The 10447-nt window shown below is 39.1% G+C and overlaps 1 protein-coding gene across 1 annotated transcript; it reads left to right on the plus strand.

Annotated features, from left to right (window-relative positions):
• Nucleotides 1-5944: 5944 nt before the first annotated feature.
• LOC126704670 (uncharacterized) lies at nt 5945-6695 on the plus strand. Its single transcript, XM_050403700.1, has 2 exons — nt 5945-6112; nt 6187-6695. The coding sequence occupies exons 1-2, from the start codon at nt 5945-5947 to the stop codon at nt 6364-6366; spliced, it is 348 nt and encodes a 115-aa protein (XP_050259657.1). The 3' UTR covers nt 6367-6695.
• The last annotated feature ends 3752 nt before the right edge of the window (nt 6696-10447 follow it).

The following is a 10447-nucleotide window of genomic DNA, read 5'->3' on the forward strand; positions in this document are numbered from 1 at the left end:
ATTGTTGTCTGTAGAAATTGATTTTGATGATGAGATCCGTGCATTGATCGTTTTGGCTTCTTTGCTAAACAGTTGGGAGGCAATGAGGATGACAATAAGCAATTTAATAGGAAAAGAAAAGCAGAAGTACAATGACATACGAGATTTAATTTTGGCTAAGAAGATTCGCAGAAGAGATGCAGGTGAAACCTTAGGATCTAGTTCTGCCCTAAACCATGAGACAAGAGATAGAGGTAATGACAGAAATTCAAATCGGTCAGATCAAAATCCAAAAATTTCGGAACTGAAGTAAATCTAGATCAAGCTAACAAGTACAATGCTGGAACTGTGGGAAAATAGGTCACTTTAGGAGGAAATGCAAAAGTCCTAAAAAGAATAATGAAGATGATTCTGCTAATATTGTAACAAAAGAGGTACATGATGCATTACTTCTTGGAGTAGACAGTCTACTTGATGATTGGGTTTTGGACTCAGGAGCTTCGTTTCATACCACTCCACACCAAGAAATCATATAGAACTATGTTGTAGATGATTTTGGTAAGATGTATTTGGTTGATGGTACAGCCTTGGATGTTTTGGGTATGGGAGATGTTCGGATATTGTTGCCCAATGGGTCTATTTGATTACTAAAGAAGGTTTGACATATTCCTGACCTGAGGAGGAATCTGATTTCTGTTGGAGAACTTGATGATGAAAGGCATGCAATACTGTTTGTTGGTGGTACTTGGAAGTTTACAAAATGAGTTAGAGTATTGGCTTGTGGAAAGAAGACTAGTACTCTATATATGACCTTAAGTCTAAGAGATACAATTGCAGTTGCTGAAACAAATACTGATACAAGCCTATGGCACCACAGACTTGGTCATATGAGTGAGAAAGATATGAAGATGCTACTGTCAAAAGGGAAACTACCATAATTGAAGTCCGTTGATTTTGACATGTGTGAAAGTTGCATCTTAGGAAAGCAGAAAAATGTGAGCTTCTTGAAAACTAGTAGGACATCGAAGGCTTAAAAATTGGAGTTAGTACACACTGATTTGTGGGGGTCTTCTTCGGTTGCATCCCTTGGAGGTTCAAGGTATTACATCACTTTCATTGGTGACTCAAGAAGAAAGGTATGGATTTATTTTCTGAAAAATAAAATTGATGTATTTGAGACTTTTAAGAAGTGGAAGGCTATAGTTGAGACAAAAACAAGTCTGAAAGTAAAATGTTTGAGGTCAGACAATAGAGGAGAGTACATAGATGGAGAGTTCAGTGAGTATTGTGTTGCACATGAAATTAGGATGGAGAAGACTATTCCTGGGACACCACAGCAGAACGGTGTGGCTGAACGCATGAACAAAACTCTCAATGAGTGTGCTAAGAGTATGAGGTTGGATGTTGGATTACCAAAAACTTTCTAGGTTGATGTTGTTAGTACTACAGCTTACCTGATAAACCGAGGACCATTAGTTCCCATGGAGTTCAGACTTCCTAAAGAGGTTTGGAGCAGTAAAGAGGTAAAGTTTTCCCATTTAAAAGTTCTTGGTTGTGTTTTTTATGTTCATATTGATTTTGTTGCTCATAGTAAACTTGATGAAAAGTCTAAAATATGTTTTCTCATTGGCTATGGTGATGAGAAATTTGGCTATCGGTTTTGGGATGAACAAAACAAAAAAATCATCAGAATTATAAATGTGATATTTAATGAATAGGTTATGTACAAGGACAGGTCAACTGTAGTGCCAAATATTACAAAGATAGATAAAAAAAAATCTGAGTTTGTCAACTTAGATGAATTGTCTGAAAATACTGTCCAGAAAAGGGATGAAGAAGATAAGGAGAATGTAGATTCACAAGTAGATCAGAGTACACCTGTAGTTGAAGTCTGTAGATCTTCTAGTACCATTAGACCTGCATAGCGCTATTCACCCGGTCTAAATTATCTCCTATTGACTGATGGTGGTTAGCCAGAGTAATATGATGAAGCCTTGTAGGATGAAAATTCAAGCAAGTGGGAGTTAGCCATGAAGGATGAGATGGATTCCTTGTAGGGGAATCAGATATGGGAATTGATTGAATTGCTAATAGGAAAGAAGGCTTTATACAACAAGTGGGTATACAGAATAAAGAATGAGCATGATGGTAGCAAGCATTACAAGGCCAGATTAGTTGTCAAAGGGTTCCAGTAGAAGAAGGGCATTGACTACTCTGAAATATTTTCCCCAGTTGGGTAGATGTTAATAATTATATTGGTACTAGGAATGGTGGCTGCAGAAAATTTACATCTTGAGTAGTTAGATGTGAAGACGACATTCCTTCATGGTAACTTGGAGGAAGACATTAACATGATTCAGCCAGAAGAATTCATTGTTCAGGGACAAGAGAATCTAGTCTGCAAACTGAGAAAGAGCTTGTACAGCCTAAAACAAGCTCCAAGACAGTGGTACAAGAAATTTGATAGTTTTATGCATAGAATTGGGTTCAAGAGAAGTGAAGCTGATTACTATTGCTATATTAAGTTCTTTGGCAATTCTTACATCATTTTACTATTGTATGTGGATGATATGCTCATTGTAGGGTCTAGCATTGAAGAGATTAATAATCTAAAGAAGCAATTGTCAAAACAATTTACAATGAAGGATTTGGGAGCTACAAAGCAAATCCTTGGTATGAGAATCATTAGAGACAAGGCTAATGGTACATTGAAGCTTTCACAGTCAGAGTATGTGAAGAAAATTCTTAGCAAATTCAACATGAATGAAGCTAAACTAGTGAGCAAACCCTTGGGTAGTCATTTCAAACTAAGCAAAGAACAGTCACCAAAGAAAGAAGAAGAAAGGGACCATATGAGCAAGGTGCCTTATGCCTCAACTATTGGCAGTTTGATGTATGCTATGGTGTGTATAAGGCCAGACATTGCATGGAGTGGGAGTTATGAGCAGCATTGGGAGATAGTCAAGTGAATTCTGAGATATTTGAGGGGTTCATCAGATACATGTCTTTGCTTCACAGGTACAAGTTTGAAACTGCAAGGTTATGTAGATGCTGATTTTGCTAGCGATATTGATAGTAGAAAGAGTACTACTGGGTTTGCATTTACTCTAAGCGGTATAGCTATATCCTGGGTTTCAAATCTACAAAAGATTGTTACTTTGTCTATTATAGAAGCTGAGTATGTTACAGCAACTAAAACTGGAAAGGAAATGATTTGGCTACATGGCTTCTTAGATGAAATGGGTAAAAAGTAGGAGATGGGCATTCTACATAGTGACAGTCAAAGTGCAATTTTTCTTGCTAAAAATTCAGCTTTTCATTCAAAGTCAAAGCATATATGGACAAAATACCACTTTATCCTTCACCTTATTGAAGATAAGCTGGTAATACTTGAGAAGATTTGTGGATCTAAGAACTCGGCAGACATGTTGACTAAGGGTGTCACTATTGAGAAGCTGAAGCTGTGTGCAACTTCAGTTGGTCTTCTAGCTTGAGGACAGGAGGATGAGTTGCAGGGATGAGGTATTATTTTTGGAGGATTGCGGTTGATGTTGGTGATTGAACTAGTCTCCAAGTGGGAGATTTATTGGGCTTTGTGGAGCCTAGTTGTGTTTGATCCAAATGACAACCAGACCCGAAATAATGTTGCATGGTTTTTTAATGAGAGATTTTCTGAGGCTTAGTCCATGGAGCGAAGGAACTTAGTCAATAGAGAATTCAACGGTTTATTATCTCTTTCCTATAGACGACACCAAACTGATGATGCAAGAATTTGCCTCTTCAGTATGTCCCTCGTCACTATGATGGATGACTTGTAAAACCTGTGTCACAAAAAGCACTCAACAGATAAGGGCACCGGTTTGGGGCTTACCAAGGACCCTCCGATGCTTAAGTTAGCTTATTCTCTCTAGAAAAAGTGTAATTTGTATTGCAATTGTGTGTTCCCCATTTTTTACCTGTCGTTCTTTGCTTTATATAGCCTCAAGCTAAGTTAATATTCAATATACCGTTGTGTTGCAGTTGGAGTAATTAATGCTTACTGATTGCGAATTAACTCCAACATTTTCTATTCATAACCGGTCCTTAATTCTGCATTATTGGACGATGGTAACGGTTTTCTACTATTCATTGGTGATCATTAACTACTGTCTAGAATTAATGCACTTACGCTTGTCCATACTCTTACTCGTCACTATAGTGGACAGTTTGCAAGTAACAGATAACCATTTGTATGCTACTCGTCAGTTGCCCCCCTTATTCCTTTGTCGTCCATTTCCTGGACAAGCTAAGGAATATGGAAAGTCCATCTTGGGTGAATCGCCTTGTTCGTACCCCGAGATTCTCATCCTATCATTTTTATTATAGGGCAACATCTCCGTCAGTTGATTGCCACGTTCCTTATTTGTGTTGGTCGCATGTGTGTGTTTTCCTTGAGTTTCCTGAGCATTGAATTCATTTCCTTTTTTATCAAAAAACCTTCTCATATTCTTCTTCTTCTTTTTCTTCTTCTTCGTTATACACTGAGCTTGGAGTCTGAAACTAAAAGAAAGTTCCTACACCTTCCGTAGGGTAAGACTCATTTTCCTCCCTTAATGGTTGATTTTGATTTCATTAAGAAGGAAATTCCCTCCATTTTGTTCTTCTTCACTAGGTTAGAAGTGTTTCTTGAGTCTTCTAGTGGGCACCGTCCCCACGTTGGTTTATTTGTACCTCGAGATTGTTGGGCTTTTAGGCTTGTTTTGATTAGCCTTTACCCTTCGATTCGTTACTCTTTAATCACCTATCATCTAGAGATGACTGCCATAGAGTACAGAGATAGCGACGTTAGGTCCAGTAAGATAGAAACTAGTTTGGCATCAAGTGGTAAGTCCACTTATAAGGATTTCGAGATTGTAGTGTCAAAACCCCCCATCGTCTTCAAAACCCTCCTCTTCTTCAAAAACTCCTTCGTCTTCAATCCCTTTTCATGCTCTCTCCGAGTCTTGCCTTATAGAGTTGAGGCATTTGAAATCTATACATAAGAGGTTTCAATTCCCTAAAAGGGTAGCTATAAGATTACCTCATCTTGATGAAAAAGTGTGTACCTTTGCTCATGGCGAGGTGAGTTTTTATGAAGCTACCTTTTCATGTGGCCTTCGTTTTCTTGTTCATCCTTTTATTATGCAACTCCTTTCTACTCTTAATGTTGCACCCGATCAGCTCATCCCTAACGCATTGGGGTCGATCATTGGTTGTATGTTGATCTGGGTATCTATCCATAATGGGGACATGATTACTCTAAATGAATTTCTTTACCTGTACCATTTGAAACCTTCCACCCATTATGGGTATTTTGAACTTCTACCTTGGAATAGAGAGTCTAGAATTGTCTGTAGCTTCCCTACTTCCTTTCATGACTAGAAGTCACGATATTTCTTCATTTTTGGATCTGGATGGGAAACCATGTCTGACGACTTGTGGGGTGAGGTCCTATGGTTACTACAGAAATAGGAAATCCCTTCTCTTGGTGTGTTTCTCTTCCTCTTCATTAAATTAGCTGTTTTAAGTTTACTATTCTTAGACTTTTTTTTTTTTTTTTTTTTTTTTTTTTTTTTTGCAGTTTCTGATCATCCCTTGTTGGTGGAACATTACCAAGGAAAAATTAAGGCTGCCCTTGAGTTTGTCCTCACAGTTGACGATTTCAATGAGTTGGTTGATCCTCGTCGTCTGTACAAGTGTTGCCTTGGACCCAAGCCTTCTACGTACGTTTTGAGGAAAATTGCCCAGGAAGAGAAACATAGGTTGAAGAAATGGCCACCAGGTATAGTAAAGACAAATACGCTCGTGTAAAGAACTTGAAGAATGAACCTCTATCTCATATTACACCTAGATCAAAGAAGCGTAAGCTTGATGAAGGAAAGGACGAGACTCTTGCCCCCTGTCACTTTTTGGTACTCCATCCTCTCCCACGCCTTCTCTCAAGATGATGACCACACATTCTAAAGGGAAAGCCAAGGTTGGCAAGAGTGTTTGGGAGGACCCTGCTATTGCCCTTGGACGAGCTCACAATGTCATTACTGACGACGAGCTTAAGGGTCTCTCATCTATCCCTTCCCACAAACTGGTCAGCCATCATATTCACAAACTAGTGCAGGTATTTTACTCAGCGTTTCTTCATTAAGTATTTACACCTGTTAAAACTTACTAACCCTTCTTTCGTTTTTTCAGGTTCTTGGTGAGTCTCTTCATTTGATGACAGACTACTTGAATAGCGAGGAGAAGGTAGTAATGGCCAACTCAAAGATTGATTCCATTGAGGCTGAGAGCTCAAAGTTGAGGAAGGATCTAATTGAAGCTATGCACCAATCGATAAAGGACAAGGAGAAGGTAAAGGAACTGAAGAACTGAAGGTTAAGAGAAAGCTTGTCATTCAGAAAGACGAGGAAGTTCAAGCTGCCCTCCTGAAAATGGATGAGGAATGTGAGAAAGTGATTGCCAGGTTCTAGGAGTCTGATCGCTTCTCTGATATTCAGTTCAAGCAGTACTTCAAGCGCTTCGTGCTTCTTCGTAGGTGGATGATGAAGCACCATAACCATGTAGCAGATTTTGTAAATCTAGACTTTAAAGCTATTGATACTGAGATCCTTGCTGACGAGGCCAATGAGAAGGAAGGTGAAACCATTGCTAAAGCTACTAACATTGTTGAAGGAGAGGGTGTTGCTGTAGGAGGAGTTACTGACGAGGCTTAGACAGACATGGACCATGTTGAGGAGATCGTCAATGCTCCTTGAAGTAAAAATTTAAATAATTTTATTTCGCTTTATTTCAAAGACAATGGATGCCTCCTGTTTTGAGACTTTTTAATTTAGAAACAATAGGTGCCTCCTATTTTAAGGCTTTTGTTTAAGAAACAATGGGTGCCTCCTTTTTTGAGGCTTTTATTTTAGAAACAATGCATTCATCTTGTTTTGAACTTTGAAGTTCTTCTACTTATGATTCATGCTTGCTCTTTTATTACCTTGCATTTTAACTCGTCATTTGATTTTTCACCATGTTCCGTGATTTCAACTCATCGTTAGAGTCATTACCACGTTTATGATTTTTACTCGTCATTTTGAGTTTTTACCCTATTTTGTGATTTTAACCTATCTTGTGAGTTTTTATCACATTTATGATTTTCAACTCGCCATTTTGAGTTTTTACCATATGTTGTGATTTTAACTCATTTTCTAAGTTTTCACCACATTTATGATTTTAACTCATCATTTTGAGTTTTTACCATATTTTGTGATTTTGACTCATCTTTTGAGTTTTTACCACACTTATGATTTTCACTCGTCATTCAAGCTTTTACCATTCGGGTTCTTATCACGTTTGTGATTTGAACTTGTTGCTAGATTTCAGGTACTTACTTTTCATCATTGAACTTAGCTTTCACACTCTGTCAAACTTTATTGGAAAAAAGGATGGTTGAACAAGCCTTATTATTTCATGCATTCCTCATATAGGAAGGAATTACAAGGAAATAGCAAACTGAAAATAGCTTTATCAAAATACTTGAAGGAAAAGAAATACTTAGAAAAAACAATGAAATCTCACTTATTTGATACGTCGTCTAGCGAGGTGCTCTTACAAACAGAGCGTATTAGACTAGGCAATAGCTTTTACTAATAGTACTTCTTGAGATGTTCCACATTCCAAGGACGAGGAAGTGGATTGCCTTCCGAATCCTTCAAGTAATAGCTTCCTTATCGGGAGTAACAGATGACCTTGTATGGGCCTTCTCAAGTAGGCCCTAATTTCCCTTGTGCTGGATCCCTTGTGAAACTTTCCGCAGCACCATGTCATCGGGGTTGAACCTTCTAAGCTTAACCCTTTGATTATAGTACTTCTACATTTTTTTTTACCGAGTCATTCTCAAGGCCGCCTCATCTCTGACTTTAGCCAAACAATCCAAGTTGAGCCTCAGTTCGTCATTGTTTGTACCTTTGTTGTAATGAGCTAGCCTAAGATTGGAGACTTCTACCTCAGCTAGGATAATTGCTTCAGTGCTGAAGGCCAACTTGAATGGAGTTTCTCCTGTTGGTGTTCTTGCTGTTGTCCTGTAAGCCCATAATACCCCAGGCAACTCTTCAGGCCATGCACCCTTTGCCCCCTCAAGTCGTGCTTTGATGAGTCTAAGCAAAGTACGATTTGTTACTTCTGATTCCCCATTAGCTTGTGGGTGCCCGGGTGACAAATAGTGATTTTGTATCCCTAGCTCTACGCAAAACTCCTTGAATTTTCTACCATCAAAATGTCGACCATTATTAGATATGATCGTCCTAGGGATTTCAAACCTACAGAAAATGTTCTTCTAAACGAAGGTCTGTATCTTGTCTTCGGTGATTACTACTAGTGGTTTCACTTCGACCCATTTGGTGAAGTAATCAGTGGCTACGAGCAGAAACTTTACTTGCTTCTTTCCCAAAGGGAGTGGGCCAACGATGTCTATATGCCATGTGGAAAATGGCCATGGTGAGGAGATGCTCGTCAATAATTCCCCAGGTATATGTTGTACGTTGCCAAACCGTTGACACTTATCGCATTTCTTCACAAGTTCAGCTGCATCCTTTTGCATAGTTAGCCAAAAGTAGCTTGCCCTAACTATCTTTCCCACCAGAGATAGAGGTTCAAAATGGTCATCACATATACCTTCGTGTATTTCTCGTAGCACATATGTCGCCTCGTCAGGGGTCAAGCATTTTAGGTATGGCATCGAAAATCCTCTTTTATAGAGTTCTCCATTCAAAATAATGAACCTTGCTACTTGGAATTTTATCTACTTCACTTCTAATGAGTTAGTTGGGAGTTGGCCGTCTCTGATGGGACTTGGTCGTTGAATCGAAAGGGCCTGCAATCCATCAATACTAGGGGTTGTCTGAACCTCCATAAGCAAGCCTACCGTTGCTGAAGCATCTTCAGTTGATGCAAGCCTAGCAATCTCATCAATAGCTGAGTTTTCTTCCCTTGGGATTAGCTCGAGTTTGACGCTATCAAATTCGTCAATGAGTTGACTCGTCAACTATAGGTATTTCTTCATTCTTTCTTCCTTCGCTTCATATTCATTGGTTATTTGCCCAACAATTAGCTTAGAATTAGTTCTCAATCTCAACTTCTTGATTCCTAAGGCTCTTGCAATCCTCAAGCTGGTAAGGACTGCCTCATACTCTGCCTCATTGTTTGTTGCTGGAAACTGGAGTTGAACCCCATACTTGAGGACATCTTTCTTTGGTGATGTCATTATGATATCGAAGCCTCCGAGTCTTGTAACAGACAAGCCATCTGAGCAAACCGTCCAATACTCGGCTTTCTGATTAGGGTCTGGAAGAGTGAATTTTGCAATGAAATCCACTAAAGCTTGAGCTTTGATTGCTGTTCTTGGCCTGTACTTAATGTCAAATTGGCTTAGCTCAACTACCCACTGGACCATACAACCTACATCATCTGGTTTTCTCATTTCTTTTCGGATTGGTTAGTCTGTCATAACTACAATGGTATGAGCCTGGAAGTATGGACAAAGCTTTCTCGAAGCCATAATCAATGAGAAGGCCATCTTCTCCATGCGTGGATACTTTGTTTCGGCACCCTGAAAAGCCTGACTCGTGTAATACACTAGCTGTTATATCTTGGATTCTTCGCGGATCAAGGCTGAACTGACAGCTGTTTGTGATACAACTAAGTATAAAAACAGATCTTCTCCTTCTACTGATGGGCTTAGTAATGGAGGCTTGGCCAGATACTCCTTGAGGTTCTGAAAGGCTATCTCACACTTGTCCATCCACTAAAAAGCTTGTTTAAGAACTTTAAAGAAGGGGAGGCACTTGTTAGTGGACTTCGAGACAAACCTATTTAATGTTGCTACCCGCCCTATTAGTCTTTACACCTCCTTAACTGTCTTGGGAGAAACCATGTCAAGTATGGCTCTAACCTTCTCTGGGTTCACCTCAATTCCTCGCTAAGATAACATGAAGCCTAGGAATTTTACTGATGAGACTCCAAAAAGGCACTTCGCATGGTTAAGCTTCATTTTGTACCTTTTCAAAGTATCAAACGCCTCTTAAAGGTCTGCAAGATGGGTTTTAGCTTCCCTACTTTTTACGAGTATATCGTCTACGTAGACTTCCATATTCCTCCATATTTGCTTGTTGAACATCTGATTCACCAATCTTTGATAGGTGGCACCTGTATTCTTTAGCCTGAACGACGTGATTTTGTAGCAATATAGGCCCTGGCTAGTGACAAATGCAGTTTTCTCCTGATTTTTTTCCTTCATTAAGATTTGGTTATAACCTGAAAATGCATCCATGAAGGTTAGTAGTTTATGGCCAGCTGTTGAATCAATAAGCTAGTCAATTCTAGGAAGGGGAAAACTGTCTTTGGGACATGCATTGTTCAAATTGGTGAAGTCCACACACATTCTCCATTTTCCATTGGACTTTTTTACCAT

This window comes from Quercus robur, chromosome 11, assembly GCF_932294415.1.
Source record: "Quercus robur chromosome 11, dhQueRobu3.1, whole genome shotgun sequence".
NCBI lineage: Eukaryota > Viridiplantae > Streptophyta > Magnoliopsida > Fagales > Fagaceae > Quercus > Quercus robur.

What these genes read in the sequence shown, in the direction of transcription:
- LOC126704670 (XM_050403700.1), top strand. Translation starts at nt 5,945, where the DNA reads ATGACCACACATTCTAAAGGGAAAGCCAAGGTTGGCAAGAGTGTTTGG. An exon ending in ATATTCACAAACTAGTGCAG is followed by an intron (nt 6,113 to 6,186) that starts GTATTTTACTCA and finishes TCGTTTTTTCAG; the next exon opens with GTTCTTGGTGAGTCTCTTCA.